The sequence below is a fragment of the Dendrobates tinctorius genome, unplaced genomic scaffold (assembly GCF_039654945.1).
Source record: "Dendrobates tinctorius isolate UK_male_01 unplaced genomic scaffold, ASM3965494v1 ptg000134l, whole genome shotgun sequence".
Lineage (NCBI taxonomy): Eukaryota > Metazoa > Chordata > Amphibia > Anura > Dendrobatidae > Dendrobates > Dendrobates tinctorius.
The window spans coordinates 933313-951431 of NW_027361802.1; the positions used below are offsets into that span (position 1 = coordinate 933313).

General features: G+C 43.4%; 1 protein-coding gene across 1 annotated transcript; it reads right to left on the reverse strand.

Moving 5' to 3' along the window:
- Positions 1-13952: 13952 nt before the first annotated feature.
- On the reverse strand, positions 13953-16619 carry LOC141048329 (uncharacterized). The gene is made up of 4 exons (XM_073543814.1): positions 16498-16619; positions 15184-16409; positions 14848-15044; positions 13953-14079 (listed from the first exon to the last, which is right to left on the reverse strand). The coding sequence occupies exons 2-4, from the start codon at positions 16330-16332 to the stop codon at positions 13953-13955; spliced, it is 1473 nt and encodes a 490-aa protein (XP_073399915.1). The 5' UTR covers positions 16333-16409; positions 16498-16619.
- Positions 16620-18119: the final 1500 nt, after the last annotated feature.

Here is an 18119-nt window from a genome sequence, read left to right on the forward strand (position 1 = left end):
TAAATCTTCGTAGGTTTGTGCATCTACTGACTTGAATACAATGAGGCACCTTGTTTGATCGATTGTAAGGGACTCTTTTCTCAGCTCTCAAATCCCGTCACTGGCGAGAGCTCATTGTAAATGCATTAGTAATAAAATACAAATGGAGAGGCCGTGCAAAGAGAAAAACAAGGTAGGTGGGTTATACCCTCATCATCTCAATAATATATACACTTGCAGGTTAGCAGAGGTCGGGCTTCTCCATCTCCAACAGGTCATGTCAAATAATGAGAAATGAAAAATATCTTTTACATAATTTTGATAAAAATGGGTTGCAGAAAAGAAGGTTTCCAAGCATTTGGCTTATCAAGAAGTTGTGGAATGCATTTATGAATTCACTGAGTAAAGATAGTTTAAATATTTAATACCTGATTTTTTAAAGAGGTTTGAAGGATTTAGGGAAAGGAAGAAAATGGTTTATTTACAGTACAGGGCATGTTTCCACAGTCCGGAAACATTCAGTATTTGCTTCGGATTGAACGCTGCGTCCTGCCGCAGCGTTTAATCCACCGCGGCCAGATGTTCTTGCATAGTGGAGGGGATTTTATGAAATCCCATCTCCACTATGCGTCCGATTATGCAGGTGATACACATGCTAAACCGGGCATGCGGTGAGTCTTTTTAGACCGCAGCATGTCAGTTTACCTTGTGGAGACGTTCAGTCTCCACAAGGTAAACTGCCTACTCTATGGTTACGCTGCGGCAATTCCGGATGTGTTCAATGAGCACATCCGGAATCACTGCACGTACAGAAGAGGGTGGGGCTTTGGGCGGAGCAGGGTTTCTGCTCCGTCCAAAGTACAGTGAATTCGGTACATGGAAACGTACCCTTATACTATGATAATAGGATAAAGTTGTGGGAAAGGCTAATAAAGGAATTTAACATCACAAGTGGAAATGAGCAGAATTCACCGGCTCCATCAAATTTTCCCCAAAACTTCAATTTGCAGTGTATAAATTTGTGTGCATCTCTATACTGGAAAGGAGAGGGAAGAGAAAGATGGATGGAGACAACAAAAATGATACACTTTGTTTTAAATATGAACTACCTAATTCACTTAGCCGATTAATCTGGGATTGAAATCCAAATCTGCTGCACGTACTAAAGCCAAGCATCAAAAAACAACATTAGCCCACTCAGCGATGCTTGACTAGTGTGATAAATGGTGCTGCCATAACGGGATGCAGGGAGGTAGTCAAGGGAGAGTGACTCCGGTTCGTCACTCTGGACCACTACAGAAATAGGGCAACCTTTGGGTTGATTCACCTACCTCAGCGCCTACTCTTTTGGCCTTCAGAATGAGGAAGCCACACCAGCTTAGGCTTAGGCTAAGTTCTGTGCGCAGCGTATGTGCAAACGCATGCTTACGTAGCGTTTTTTTTATCTGCATCAGCTTACGCATGATGCCCAAAAAATGCTGCGTGTGCATGCATTTGTATGTGTTTGGCATGCGTTTGCATTGTTTATGCGCATGAATTTTGGTATGCGGCCAATGCTTTTCCAGGAGAATTTCCTTTACACAAACCACGTAAAATGAGCGTGTCTCATGGGAATTCTGTATATAGACCCTTGCACAGATGAAATCCTCATCTTTTGCTGCTGTATCCAGCTACAAGATGGATCGTGGCATGAAGAGCTTCTATCGTAATCTGGATTTGGCATTGAAATTGGCTTTTGCCTTTGCTGTGGCTTATGAAGAAGAAAGAAGAAGAGAAAGATGGAGAAGACGTCGTCACTGCTGGCAACACCCGATCGTTGAAGGCCGAGAGAGCTGTGGAGCCTGCTACTCTTTGTACTCTGAGCTGTGTGAAAACCCCAAGAAGTTTTTCCACTACACGAGGATGTCAGAACAGAGCTTCGATGACTTGATGTAATGTGTCCGAGGATCCATCACCAGGCAGGACATACAACTACGTCGAGCAATTCCTGCTGAGGAACATCTGTTGGTGACCCTGAGGTATGTAATTTTGAAAAAGAAACACATCTCATTAGTATTATTGTTATAAAAGTTATGTACTTATTTTTTTTTCCATTTTTTGTTCAGCAGATTCCTGGCTAAAGGAGAGACCTTATCATCTCTACATCTTGAATTCTGGATTGGAGAGTCCACCCTTTCTGGGAATGTTGTAGGTCTTTTTTATTATTATTATAAAATCTTCTGGGAATGTTGTAGACACCTGCCGTGCTTTATGTGACATTCTGCATGAAGAATTCCTCCCCCAACACACAACTGAACTGTGGCTGGAAATGCTGCAAAATTCCAGGACATTTGTAATTTTCCAAACTGTTTGGGGGCTGTGGATGGCAAACACATTCGGATACTGAAACCTACTGGAAGTGGATCTGAGCATTTCAATTACAAAAAATACTTTTCGATTATTCTCATGGTTATTGCAGATGCTGACTGTCGATTTGTCACCGTTGACATTGGCTACTTTGGACGAGGAAATGACTCAAAGACTTTAAAAAACTCTGATATTGGCCAATGTTTGTAATGTAATAATTTCAATTTTCCACTGCCATGACCTCTTCCGAACACTGAAGGACCGCCAATGCCATTTCCTGTGGTTGGCGTTTCAAATGTGTGCCAACCTCATAAAACTGTACTCAAGTCGGGCCTTGAATCACACCAAAAGGATTCACAACTATCGACTGAAAAGGACACAAATGACTGTGGAGTGTGCCTTTGGTTTGCTGGCATCTAAATGGCGCATTTTGGGAACAGCCATCAATCTAAAAACTGAGAATATTGCTGAGGTTGTCAAAACATGTGTTGTTATGCACAATTACATCCTGGCAAAGAGCGACAACAAGTAGAACTTGACGAACCTGTTGCTAGCACATTGCCGGATTACGGAGATCACCCTCTGAGGACTACAGTGGAAGTTGCCCAAATGAGGGATAAGTTTGCTGCTTACTTTGTTTCTGATAGTGGACATGTGGCATGGCAAAACAAAATGGTTTAATCCGCTTGTAAGTATGTACCTGTAATGTTTGCCGACTTTAACAATAATAAAACACGTCCAGCGAAACACCCGTTACTACTTCAAAGAAAACACAGGGATTGTGCAGACAAAAGACAATTTTTATTTACCAACAACAATAAACAATTGTTTATTTTCCATTAACCAACAATTGGGTTTATATTAGGGGTCTGTCCGATGGTGAGATATTGTGGACCTTGGGGGTGTCGAGCTGGGATGATTAGGTATGAATCGGTGATGAAGGGGTTACAGGGGAAGGGGCAACAAAATGCAGGATTGGCTCACAGGTGGTGTGGTTTTTGATGTCATAGATGGGACTAAAATGGGAAGATGACACATTGGGAGTAGACAACATGTTAGGAGTTGAATGGTGGGAGGGGATAGACACATTGGAAGGGAGAGACCCTAGGGAATGGAGAGACAGATTTGACAACAGAGATACACTGGGATGTTAGGCGTCGGGTTCCTGCAGCTGCACAGCGGGAATCCAGAGCCTTGCATCCTGCGGTCTCCCATTATTCTCCGACTGCTCAGGAGCCTGCACAGCAATCTCTGCGTCGTAGGCGCTCTGCTCAGACTAGCTCTGTAGGACTGGTTGTTGCTGCCACCTCTGGGTCAGCAATAGCAGCGCAGGCTTCCCTGCAGCAAGCCACTCCAGTGGCTAAGTCCTCTCGTCATGCTACTGGGCATGCTGACGAGACGATCTCCCATTGGAGATCGGGAGTCACATTCTCAGGTCCTTCTCCTGATCTGATTGGTCCATCACAGAGATCTGGAAGGTCCCGCACAGCTATAAAAGGTCCGCATGGCCGCTCGGCCATGCACTATTGTAGGCTTTACTTGCTAGATGTGTGAATGGTGATGGATGTATGATTTTGGTGACTGACTCATTATGATTCCCCTCCCTTTGATATTACGCATGTGGATAGGAAACTAGAGTAGCAGTCAGCGACATTCAGTGGCAAGCCATAGGTCACTATGCACACCGCACCGCACCTCTACACTAGCGTCCGATTGTGTCACGTCTCACGGCACTATCATATAGTGGCTGTGGTTACCGCTGCGCTGCAGTCAGCAGCACTTACCGGCGTCCGCGGTAGCGACGTCGCACGCGACCGTATACCGTGCGTGCAATTTAGCTGAGATGTGTGGCGTTAACAGGCTCAGCCTTCTGTGTTTAACACATAGGCATCTCTGTGAATTAATTAATTCACTCAGCGCACCCAGGTGGCGTTTAACCCGTGCGCGTTTATACCGCCGTATAGCGTGTCTGCCACTACTCAGCAGCAGTAATAACACCTTCTGCACGGTGGACCCCGAGCAGCGAACGCACTTTATTATTTATTTATTTAGTGCGTTCCGCCGTTCCTAACATTATACTAGCGCCAGGGTCTGGCTAGTAATGGCAGACCTGCAGCAGCTACAGCGGTACATTTGGCAGCTTGAGAGCAGTTTGGCGGCTATTGAGAGCTCCACCTCAGCTGCGAATGCTACAGTGGCCGCTGCTCAGGCAGTCGCAGAGGCTGTCTCACGCGTGTCCACACCCACGCCTATGGTGACAATAACCCGCCTCCCGTTGCCGATAAGTTTTCCGGTGACAGCACCGCCTGCAGGGGTTTCGTGAGCCAGTGCTCTATCCAGCTGGAGTAACTGGCCACGCGATTTCCCACAGAGCGGGCAAAGGTGGGGTTTATTGTTTCTCTCCTATCAGGCAGGGCATTAGAGTGGGCTACGCCATTGTGGGAGCGTGATGACCCCATGATTCAGGGCGCTGCTCAGTTCCTCACGGCCCTGAAGCAGGTCTTTTTGGGACCACGGATCACGCACGACACTTCTCTCCAATTATTGGCCCTAACACAGGGGTCTCTCTCGGTCAGCCATTATGCCATCCGATTCCGGACATTGGCTTCCGAACTAGAGTGAACAGCAAAAAAGACAGTGCATAGGGCTATACTAAATTGCTATAATAGGTTTAAAGATTTAAACCAAAAAGATTTGAAAAATATTTGGAATCATAAGCCCAAACGATCATCAATATAGGACACACTGAATATTTATACAAAAAAAGCAAGGGAGAAACCAGTGCATAAACATCCAAAATAGATATAAACATCACAGATCTTTATTAGACACACAGGTAAAACATGGCATATTGGCATAACAAGAGTGACACAAAACAAGCACCAAGGTGATCAGTATCCTTAAATATGTGCAAATCGTACAAAGTGAAATAGGGTGCCGACCAGTCATTATATCATAAGGGGAACCATCCCCAGACGATCAGCTACCCAGTGAAGGGTTAAATAGTCAAAGTTCAAGTGTATTGCACATACCATAGAGGAGGACACTGGACACCTAATGCTGTAAAATCCCAACGTACGTTTCGGAAGCAAAAGAGCATATTTAAGGATACTGATCACCTTGGTGCTTGTTTTGTGTCACTCTTGTTATGCCATTATGCCATGTTTTACCTGTGTGTCTAATAAAGATCTGTGATGTTTATATCTATTTTGGATGTTTATGCACTGGTTTCTCCCTTGCTTTTTCCGAACTAGAGTGGCCTGATAAAGCACTCGTCCCTGTGTTTTGGAGAGGGTTAGCGGAGCATGTCAAAGATGCTCTAGCAACCAGAGAAGTCCCCACAAGTTTGGAGGAGTTGATTGCCACTCCACCCGCATTGATCTCCGGTTTACGGAGCGCGGGCTGGAACGTGCGCAATCCAGACGAAGGGTTAATTTGGCTCCCACTTTCTCCAAGACACTAAGATTTCCTGCTCAGGAGCTTACACCTTCTGAACCTATGGAGGTGCCTCGTGCCGGCTCCAAGCCACGTCCGGTGCGAAGCTCCGCACGCTGTTACCAGTGCCGGCAGTTTGGTCACTCGGCTAGCACGTGTCCTCTGCGGTCGAAAAAATGATCACGTCCAGTGGTCGTAGGTGGTGGTCTAACTAATATGAAAACCTTTTCCCCCAAACCAGTATTCTGAGGGACATTAGATAGCGGTGCTTCCACCTGGGAGGTAGAGGTCACGGTGGACTCCGGGGCAGAAGGAAACTTCATGTCCTCATCCTTTGCCCAAAAGCATGCTATTCCACTGGTACTACTGCCTCATCCCTTGACCATCAGGGTGGTTGACGGTGCACCTTTACCATCCCAAGTTACACACCAGACAGCACCTCTTGATTTCTCAATCTCACCCTCTCATCACGAGATGTTGTCCCTGTTCATTTTGCCAGATGGCATCGACCAGGTGCTTCTCGGACTTCCGTGGCTCCATGACCATTCCCCTCATATAGATTGGTCTTCGGGGAGTATACTGAGTTGGAGCAAGGACTGTGAGGGAAGGTGCATGAGGGGCAGTGTTTGAGTAGCATCCACGGAGGGGCCCACGGATCCTTCCGCGCTCCCTGGACACTACCAGCAGTACGTGGACGTCTTCTCCAAAAAATCAGCGGAGACGCTTCCGCCCCACCGTCCTTGCAATTGCCCGATAGACCTATTGCCAGGTGTGGAGCCTCCTAGAGGCCGCGTGTACCCTCTATGTCTCCAGGAGACAGAGGCCATGTCACAATATATCCGGGAGAACCTGGCAAGAGGGTTTATCAGAAAATCGGTGTCGCCAGCTGAAGCAGGGTTCTTCTTCGTCCAGAAGAAGAGTGGGGAGTTGTGCCCGTGCATTGACTACAGAGGTCTCAACGCCATTACCGTAAAAAACAAATACCCTCTTCCTTTGATCTCTGAGTTGTTTGACAGGTTGCGAGGGGCCCGGATCTTTACGAAATTGGATCTACGGGGGGCGTACAACCTGATCAGCATATGCGAAGGAGACAAGTGGAAGACAGCCTTTAATACCAGGGATGGCCACTATGAGTATCTGGTCATGCCCTTCGGCCTCTGTAATGCGCCTGCTGTCTTCCAGGACTTCGTAAATGACGTCTTTTGCTATATGCTCTCTACCTCGGTGGTGGTCTATCTGGATGACATCCTCATCTTTTCTCCAGATGTGGCCTCTCACCGGAGAGACGTCTTGTAAGGTCTTCGACCGTTTGCGGGCGAATTCTCTCTTCGCCAAGCTGGAGAAGTGCCAGTTTGAGCAGGAGTCCTTGCCGTTCCTGGGCTATATCATCTCGGCCCAGGGGTTGGCTATGGATCCTGCCAAATTGCAAGCTTTAATGGACTGGCAGGAGCCCCATTCTCTAAAAGCGGTGCAGCGCTTTTTGGGGTTCGTTAACTATTACTGCCAGTTCATTCCTCACTTCTCCACACTGGTAGCTCCTTTGTTCGCTCTCCCCAAGAAAGGAGCCAATCCAAAGGTTTGGTCAGAACAGGTCTCCACAGCCTTTTTTGTCTCTGAAAACCCATTTTGCTGGCACTCCCATCCTCCACCATCCCGATGTGGATAAACCCTTTATCCTAGAGGTAGATGCCTCGTCCGTTGGTGCAGGAGCAGTCCTTTTCCAGAAGGATGCTCAAGGTCGGAAGCATCCCTGCTTCTTCTTCTCAAAGACCTTCTCACCGGCAGAGAGAAACTACTCCATCGGGGACAGGGAGTTGCTGGCCATGAAATTGGCCTTTTCTGAGTGGAGACATCTCCTGGAGGGAGCCCGGTTTCCCTTCCAGGTGTACACTGACCATAAAAACCTGGTCTATTTGCAAACGGCCCAGCACTTGAACTTTTGTCAAGCTAGGTGGTCGCTCTTCTTCTCCCGCTTCCGCTTCACCTTGCATTACCTGTCTGGAGAGAAGAACGTCCGTGCGGATGCTCTTTCTCACTCGGTGGTCTCAGCAGAGGAAGAGGAGGCTGAGCCTCGGCTAATTGTCCCCACGGAGAGCCTGAGAACCATGGCTCCGGTCGCTCTTGAGGCAGTTCCGCCGGGCAAGACCTTCGTCCCTCCTCGCCTGCGGCCGAAGGTCCTCATGTGGGCACACGCGTCCAGGGTGGGTGGTCACTTTGGCATTAAGCGGACCACAGAACTGCTGACATGGTCTTATTTGTGGCCACACATGGCTCGGGACACTAAAGAGTACATTCAAGCATGCGTCTCTTGTGCTCAGAACAGGTTCTCTAGGCAGAGGCCGGCTGGGTTACTGTATCCCTTGCCAGTGGCAGACAGACCCTGGGAGATGGTCGGCATGGACTTTGTGGTCAGCCTGCCCAAATCTGGAGGCAGCACGGTCATCTGGGTGGTCACCGATCATTTCTCTAAAATGGTGCATCTGGTGCCACTCGCGCGTCTGCCTTCCGCTCGTGGTCTCGCCGCACAGTTCATAAAGCACGTATTTCGTTTGCACGGTATGCTAGACAAAATAGTCAGTGACTGAGGTCCCCAGTTTGCGTCTCGATTTTGGAGGTAGCTCTGCAGTCTACTCAGTATTGAGCTCAATTTGTCCTCTGCATATCATCCCGAGACGAACGGGTTGGTTGAGAGAGCCAATCAAACTCTGGTCACACACCTGCGACATTTCGTTTCTGCCAGGCAGGATGACTGGGCATCCTTACTACCGTGGGCTGAATTTGCCCTGAATAACTCAGTGGCTGATTCCACTGGTCAGACACCGCTCCTTCTCAATTATGGCCAGCATCCGCGCGTCCCTGTCCTGATGCCAGTGTCTTCCACTGATTCCAGGGTGGCAGACTGGGCAGTGGAGGCTCGCAACATTTGGGATCGCACCCAGGATGCTATTCGAGCCTCTAAAGAGAGAATGAGAGCGTCAGCCGACACACATCGGCATCCACTCAAACTTTTGCCCCTGGCGACTTGGTGTGGCTCTGCGCATAATATCAAGCTGCGGGCCGAGTCCTCCAAATTCGTTCCGCGATACATTGGTCCCTTCAAGGTCCTCAAGCGCATCAGCTCAGTGGTCTACCGTCTGGCTCTTCCACCACACTTGGCCATCTTTGACGTCTTCTACTTGTCCCTTCTCAAGCCTGTTCACATGGCTCGGTTTTCCGAGTCATCTGCCGGGACATCAGACCTGTCCTCGGATGAGTTTGAGGTCAACGCCATTGTGGGACGCAGGACTATGCGTGGCAAAAAATTTTATTTGGTGGACTGGAAGGGTCATGGTCCAGAGGCCCAGACATGGGAGCTAGTGGAGAACATCCACACCCCGCTCCTGATAGCAGAATTTGAGCGTGCCGAGGGGGCAATGTTAGGCATCGGGTTCCTGCAGCTGCACAGCAGGAATCCAGAGCCTTGCATCCTGCGGTCTCCCATTCTTCGCCGACCGCTCAGGAGCCTGCACAGCAATCTTGGCGTCGTAGGCGCTTTGCTCAGACTAGCTCTGTAGGACTGGTTGTTGCTACCACCTCTGGGTCAGCAATAGCAGCGCAGGCTGCCCTGCAGCAAGCCACTCCAGTGGCTAAGTCCTCTCGTCACGCTACTGGGCATGCTCACGAGACGATCTCCCATTGGAGATCGGGAGTCACGTGCTCAGGTCTTTCTCCTGATCTGATTGTCCATCCCAGAGAACTGGAAGGTCCCGCACGGCTATAAAAGGTCCGCATGGCCGCTCGGCCATGCGCTAGTGTAGGCTTTACTTGCTAGATGTGTGAATGGTGATGGATGTATGATTTTGGTGACTGACTCATTATGATTCCCCTCCCTTTGATAATACGCATGTGGATAGGGAACTAGAGTAGCAGTCAGCGCCATTCAGTGGCAAGCCATAGGTCACTGTGCACACCGCACCTCTACACTAGCGTCCGATTGTCAATCAGTCAATCAAATTTATTATCGCCAAGTACATATTACATATATACAAGGAATTCTTTGTGGCAAAGAGGCAACATAATATATAACAACAGATACAACAAGTAACATCTAACAAGACAGATACAGTATATAGTCTACACATGACGATTTAATTGTTGAACAGAGAGTGGATAGAAGCTGTTCATATGGCGGTTGGTGCTGCATTTGGGGACTCTGAAGCGACGTCCTGAAGAGAGTAGTTGGAATGAGGAGTGTCCCGGGTGAGAGGGATCGGATGAAATTTTCAATGCGTGGGATCGAATACTCTTATCATAAAGATCCTGGATTTTAGGCAGGGGGGAACCTATAATTCTCTCTGCTGTTCTGAAAGTCCTTTGTAAGCGGAGTTTGTCATGCGCAGTGGCTCCCCCATACCAGACTATCAGAGAGGAACAAATCACAGATCTGATGACAGCATTAAAGAATAAGATCAGCAGATTCTTAGACAAACCATATCTTTTCAGCTGACGCAGGAAGAACATCCTCTGTTGTGCTTTTCTTATAACAGCATCCACGTTTTTCCCCCATTTAAGATCATGAGAGATGATAACACCAAGGAATTTGGTCGCTGTGACCCTAAGAACCACTTCGTCATGGATGTAGATTGGAAGTATCTCATGTTGATCTTTCCTATAATCCACAACCATCTCAGCAGTTTTTTTAGTGTTGAGTACAAGATTATTGGCTTTACACCAGTCACATATTCTTTCCACCTCACTCCGATACAAGTCTTCAGCATTTCCCCTGATGAGACCAATCAGTGTCATATCATCGGCAAATTTCAAGATTTTTACTGAGTCTGCTGAAGAGTTGCAATCATTCGTATAGAGAGAAAACAGTAACGGGGACAAAACACACCACTGAGGTGCCCCGATGTTTGTGACCAAGGTGTCCGAAGTGAATGGTCCAACTTTTACACTCTGTATCCTGGCTGTCAGGAAGTTATAAATCCACAAGCATAAGTTGAGAGGGACTCCAAGAGCTACCATTTTCTTATGAAGTAAATTCGGATCAATGGTATTGAACGCTGAGCTAAAGTCCATGAAAAGAATCCGGACATATGAGTGCAGTTCATCTGTATGATCCAAAATGTACTTCAGTGCCAGATTGACAGTGTCGTTTGCCGAACGATTCTCCTTATAGGCAAACTGAAGCGGGTCCCATAGCTTCTGCGTGAATTTTATCGGGTGGGACATCATAATTCTTTCGAAGACTTTCATAGCTACAGGTGTGAGTGCTACTGGTCTATAGTCATTCAACTCAGAGGATCCCACTTTCTTGGGGACAGGGATAATTGTGGAATTTTTCCAACACTGAGGTACAACGCACTCTTTCAGTGACACATTGTATATATTTGTCAGTATAGGGGCAAGCTGGGTAGCACATACTTTCAGACACATTGGAGATACACCATCAGGGCCAGGTGCCTTTTTGACCTTAAGTCCCTTCAGGATGCGTATCACCTCTGCCTCGGAGATCACTACTTGGGTGTTGCACAATGAATGATCTTTATATGAACAGACTGAGGAGCTTAGAGATGAATAGCCGCTGTGTGTAGAGCTTGCCTCAAATCTGCAGTAGAATTCATTTAACTCTGCTGCCAGACTTCTGCTGGGTTCACTATAGTAGGGTGGCTTTTATAATTGGTGACCTCTCTTAATCCTCTCCATGCAGATCTAGTATTTTTTGATGAGAACCTTTCCTCCAGAATCTTTGCATACTCGTGTTTGGCTAACTTGATCTCTTTAGATAGTGAGTTCCTAAGTTTCTTGAATTCAGTAATATCGCCTGCTTTATAAGCCTCCTCTTTTCTCTTACGGATCAACCTGACTTTATTTGTAAACCACGGCTTGTTGTTTCCCCGAAAGTGGACAGATTTGGATGGAATAAACGTGTCTTCACAAAAACGGATATATGAGGACACTGCATCAACCCATTCATCCAGACCCGAACATGTTTCCTGGAATACCTCCCAGTCCGTGCATTCAAAGCATGCTTGTAGTTGCAATTTTGCCTCCTCAGACCATGTCTTCTTTGTATAAACTGTAGGTTTGGATGTTTTCAACCTTTGCCTGTAGGCTGGAATTAAATGAATTAGACAATGATCTGAAAAGCCCACTGCTGCTCTCCTCACTGCCCTGTAGGCCCCTTTTATGACTGTATAGCAGTGATCAAGCGTATTGTTCTCTCTCGTGAAGCAGTTTATATGTTGAGTACATTTGGGGAGATCCAGGTTGAGTTTTCCTTTGTTAAAGTCCCCCATTACGATCACAAATGCTTCTGGAGATCCTTTCTCCCATTCTGATATTTTGCAAGCTAATTCACCAATAGCAGCTTTAACAGATGCTTGAGGGGGAATATATACTGCAACCAGAACCATAGATGAAAACTCTCTTGGAGAGTAAAATGGTCTACAATTGAGTGCAAGGTACTCTAGATCTGGAGAGCAACCTTTTCCCAGTATGTTAACATCACAGTACCAACTAGTGTTGATGTAGAGACATACCCCACCCCCCCTTTGTTTACCTGAAGCTACACAATCACGGTCAGCTCTGTAGATAACAAAACCAGGTAGATCCAGACTACAATCAGGGATGCATTAAGTACCAAAAAAATCCCCTGTTAATGGGAAATAAGTAATAGCATAACTCAGAAAACAGTATATATCAACAAAGAGCCATATCTCAACTATTAAGTGAAAATTAAGGACCAAAAGAGTTTTAGCATAAAAAATAAATTTTATTGCATAATAATTAAAAACAACAGCAGAGCAACAATGCTAAAACAGGCAGTGGTAGACATAAATGGTAGATGATATCTAGAAAAGAATCCAAGTGGAAAGGGCATTACTCCCTCAAAGTACTCAATGATAAATCACATCCATGTAGTGTAAATATAATCTAGAGTGCCTTATTCATGAATCTGCCATATTTTATATAGTAGAGGTAATAGAGAGTATATCTTTTGCCAAAGAATTTATTTTAATAAATTCACTAGAATGTTAATTCTCAGCTGAGAAAAAAATGGGACCAATATAGTGTAATGTACATGACGCCGTGAGCAGTAACCACCACACGGAGAATAGATTAAATAGGTTACAAAAAGCTGCACCAAACATATGAGCTCACATAAAGTGGCAAAAGTTACAAATAAATACAAGTAATTGCCACAATGTGAGCCGGCATATTCACGAAGAGCAACATAAATAAAATAAACAGTTAGTTGCTCAGCAGAATAAACCACATATTAATGTGAATAAAACTGGGTGCAAATTGAAAAGAAAATGCAAATAATAACCTCAGCAAATATTGGCGCAGATAAGCCCATACAAATGACCAAACTAAGGCCAAAGCAAAGTATTCTCTACTAGGCAGAGAAAAAAAGACCTATTCATGCAAGTTGAACCGGATAACAATTGAAAAATAGAGTAACGTAACACTTACATGAAGTGACTATGTGCTGCCACTGCCTGCCGCCTCTACGCGCGTTGCGCCTTGGCTTCCTCAGGAGGCGTAACTCACACTAGCCCCGGAATTGATATATATAGGGTCAATAGGCAATAAACCACATCGCGCAACAGGTGTCATCCCGATTGAGCACATGCGCAATGCCAGACCACAAGACTCCCCATTCAGAAGTCTGAAAGTAAGTGACGCATGCGCTGATGTATCCCGACTCAGTAAATCAGAGATCCTCCTTCAACGCTCATAGGGAGCAAATGGATACCGCTGCATAAGCAGCAGAACACCACAAGCGCACCTGGTGAGCGTGTCAGGAGATCTCAAGTAGGGAAAATCCTGGGCATGCGTACCAATCAGACAAAAAAACAAAAGAAAAAGATATGATCAAAATGTGAGCAACATTTGTAAAAATATTACTGAAAAAATGATAAAGTGTATAGAATAAAAACAAAAAATTGGATACTAGTGCCAAATGGATTATGCAGAAAATGAGACAAGTGATTTGGTGAATAAAATACAGAAAATAATATCGATAATATCCCCAATAATCAATCCCCAAAATAATGGGGACAAAAAGATGCTACCTAACAATAATGATAGTGATAAATAAGTACCAAATAAATTGTACAGAATATGTAACTAACAGTATTGGTGAACAATAATAAAATACATAGAATATAATAATATTAATAATATCCCCAATGTTCATTCACTCAATCAATGAGGACAAATATCCCAAAGTCTTCTTCTTTGTGAGTGAGATACGCTTCATTTTCTGTGTAATAAACAAGATCCACAACCAAAAGCAGACTGAATGAGGTAAATCGAATGGAATGGAAACTAAAAATAATAAGAATAAAAAAAATATTAAAAACCGAAGCAAAAAATAAAAACCATGTATACACAATATGAGAAATTTTATTTATATTATAAAAAGGATCCAAAACCATTATTCTCATTTAAACCCACTGGTATCATCGTGTTAAGCCTATAGATCCATCTGCTTTCTACCTGTGAAAGAGTTTGAAATAAATTTCCACCCCTCGTACCCAACGATACCTGATCAATTGCAAAAACACGAAGATCATCAGCACGAGAATGATGAAATGCACGAAAATGCCTCGGTAATGTCTTCAATTGGTCCAGATCCTTAGCCTCCTTAGATTTTTCGATATCTCGAACATGCTCGCGAATTCTAATTCTAAGCTCTCTTGTAGTCATTCCTATGTAAATCTTTTTGCAAGAACAACTTGCATAATATATCACACCCTTAGATGAACAGGTAAGGCATTTTCTGATTGAAAAGGTCTTGGAATGATCTGAATTTTGAAATGTATTCATTTTAAGTGTATTAGAACATGCTTTACAAGTTCGACAAGGGTAAAATCCTTGGAGTTCACCAAAAATACCCTTTTGTACTTTTTCGTTGGAGGTTAGATGACTCCTTACAAGTAGATCAGAAAGATTTTTAGATCTTTTGGCTGTAATACAAGGTCTAGATGGCAATGTCTTTTTCAAAATAGGATCTATTTGTAACACATGCCAGTGTTTATTGATTATACCAGTAAAGTTATCCCATTGATCATTAAACGGGGTAATTAGACGAACTTGATTATTATCCCTAGGTTTGGAATTTCTCTTGTATAGTAATTGATCCCTAGGGATTTCTTGTACTCTATTATAAGCTCTACGAATTTGCCTATGACCATATCCTCTTTCTCTAAATCTGGAATATAAATCTGCAGCTTGATTTTGGTATGTCTTTTCCGAAGAGCAAATCCTCTTTGCTCGCAAAAACTGCCCCACTGGAATTGAGCGTATAGTGGATTTTAGATGAGAGGACTTAGCGTGTAGAATTGAATTAGTGGCCGTAGGTTTTCTATATATATCAGTCGATACAGATCCATCATCATTGACAGAAATATCGATGTCCAAAAAACTAACTCTCTTCCCATAGGAATAAGTGAGTTTTATGTTCAGATCGTTATCATTCAATGCAGACATGAATGTTTTTAATTCATCCAACGGGCCCTCCCATACAAACATCACATCATCTATGTATCTCATCCAATTGTGGGCCTTTTCAATATTGGTAACAGGAGAACACTGAAAGATTTCCCTCTCCCAAAAACCCAAAAATAAATTGGCATAAGCCGGAGCACAAGCCGCCCCCATGGCTGTACCTTGAGTTTGCAAAAATACTTGTTCTTTAAATAAAAAACAGTTGTGCGTCAGAATAAATTCTAACAGAATAATTATAAGGGCTGCCAAAAGGGGGTCCAAATTACTATTTCTCAAAAACCAGGAGGTAGCTCTAAGTCCCTGGTCATGGCGAATGGAGGTGTATAACGCCTCCACATCAGCCGTGACAAGGATCATATCATCTCCCAGATGTAGCTGGTCTAACCTCCGTAGAGCCGCAGTTGTATCAAGAATATGGGAGGGTAGAGTGGTCACCAAGGGCTTCAGATAGTAATCTACTATCTGACATATCAGTTCACTAAGTCCTTCCTTTCCGGACACGATAGGACGGCCGGGCGGATCCTCAATGTTCTTATGTATTTTTGGGATTAAATATAAAGTGGGCAGTTTAGGTTTTAAAGATTCAACAAATTCCAAAAGTGATTTGGGGATAATACCCTTCTCATGTGCCTCTAACAGAATATCATTTAGTTCTTTATGATATGCAGGAAGAGGACTGAAAGTCAATTTTTTATAGCAATTAGTGTCCGATAATAATTTATGAGCCTGTTTTTCATAAAGGTCACGTGGCCAAAGAACAAGATTGCCACCTTTATCGGCTCTTTTAAAGATTACATCTTTCCAACCTTGCATTTCCATAATTGCTTTTTTATCACTCATAAAAGTTGGATTAAAGCGATAGTTTTTCTTAAGTTCCTCTATATCATGAGTGACCAATCTCACAAAAGTCTCAACTGCCGAGCATGTGTTAAGGTTAGGAAATTTTTTTGATTTATTAAACAAGGAAACGGGAAAAGAACTCACCGCTTCCATAGGGTTGCTCTCCTCTGCTAAGGATTCTAAAATTTCCAGAGCAGCTTTCTCTTCCTCAGAATTGAGTGACAATCCCATAGTACTTTTCTCATGGAATCTCTTTAGTATCAGTTTTCTCGCGAACAGGTGAACATCTTTTATGACCGTGAAGGAATCTAATTGTTGAGATGGAGAAAAGGATAAACCTTTTTCTAACAATTCTACCTGTTCATTAGATAAAATATGCGAGGATAGATTAATTACCTTAGGTTTATCATTTCTCCTGGTACCAGAGTTAGATTGATATCTTGCACTTCCTCTGCCCCTACCACCATATCTTGTTTTAATACGTCTGGGAGTATAATATTCCCTTTCGTGAGTTGAAGTGGTATTACTGAATATAGAAGACACCGAAGACACAGATGAACTTCTTATCTCTGATTGTTTCTGATCTTCTACTGAAATTCTATTTTGCCAACGAAAGACTTTTTTCTGATCATAATCCATCACATCACGTTGATATTTTTTCATTTTATTTTTACTGATCTGTTGTTCCCATTTCTCCATATCATGATTGAGATCCTGAAAGAAATTTTCCAGGGCCTCTTTTGACAATTTGGCTACCAACTCTTCTTGTAATTTGTTCAGCTCAATATCCAATTCTTCCAAAATAGAAGCATTTTTGATATTGATGATCTCCATAAAAGACATAGAGCATGCTGAGGAAACACTTTCCCATTTAGATATTAACTCAGTATCATCCAGACTAAAGGTTGGATAGAGTTGTATCCGCAGGCCACGTGGAATGATTTTTTGTTTAATATAATTATCTAGGGATGTTTTAGTCCACCAAATCCTAGTTTTTTTATTAACCAAGTTTTTATATTTCATCATTAATCCTTTATCATCATATTGGGTATGATTAAAATTAGCAATTGAGCTCTGTTTGAATAAATCCAATGCTTTATCCTGCCAGACCTTTTCCCTGGCTTTGAAATCCATCATAGGGAATTAAACTGTGGTAAAACAGAAAATATACATTAAGTACCAAAAAAATCCCCTGTTAATGGGAAATAAGTAATAGCATAACTCAGAAAACAGTATATATCAACAAAGAGCCATATCTCAACTATTAAGTGAAAATTAAGGACCAAAAGAGTTTTAGCATAAAAAATAAATTTTATTGCATAATAATTAAAAACAACAGCAGAGCAACAATGCTAAAACAGGCAGTGGTAGACATAAATGGTAGATGATATCTAGAAAAGAATCCAAGTGGAAAGGGCATTACTCCCTCAAAGTACTCAATGATAAATCACATCCATGTAGTGTAAATATAATCTAGAGTGCCTTATTCATGAATCTGCCATATTTTATATAGTAGAGGTAATAGAGAGTATATCTTTTGCCAAAGAATTTATTTTAATAAATTCACTAGAATGTTAATTCTCAGCTGAGAAAAAAATGGGACCAATATAGTGTAATGTACATGACGCCGTGAGCAGTAACCACCACACGGAGAATAGATTAAATAGGTTACAAAAAGCTGCACCAAACATATGAGCTCACATAAAGTGGCAAAAGTTACAAATAAATACAAGTAATTGCCACAATGTGAGCCGGCATATTCACGAAGAGCAACATAAATAAAATAAACAGTTAGTTGCTCAGCAGAATAAACCACATATTAATGTGAATAAAACTGGGTGCAAATCCATTTGGCACTAGTATCCAATTTTTTGTTTTTATTCTATACACTTTATCATTTTTTCAGTAATATTTTTACAAATGTTGCTCACATTTTGATCATATCTTTTTCTTTTGTTTTTTTGTCTGATTGGTACGCATGCCCAGGATTTTCCCTACTTGAGATCTCCTGACACGCT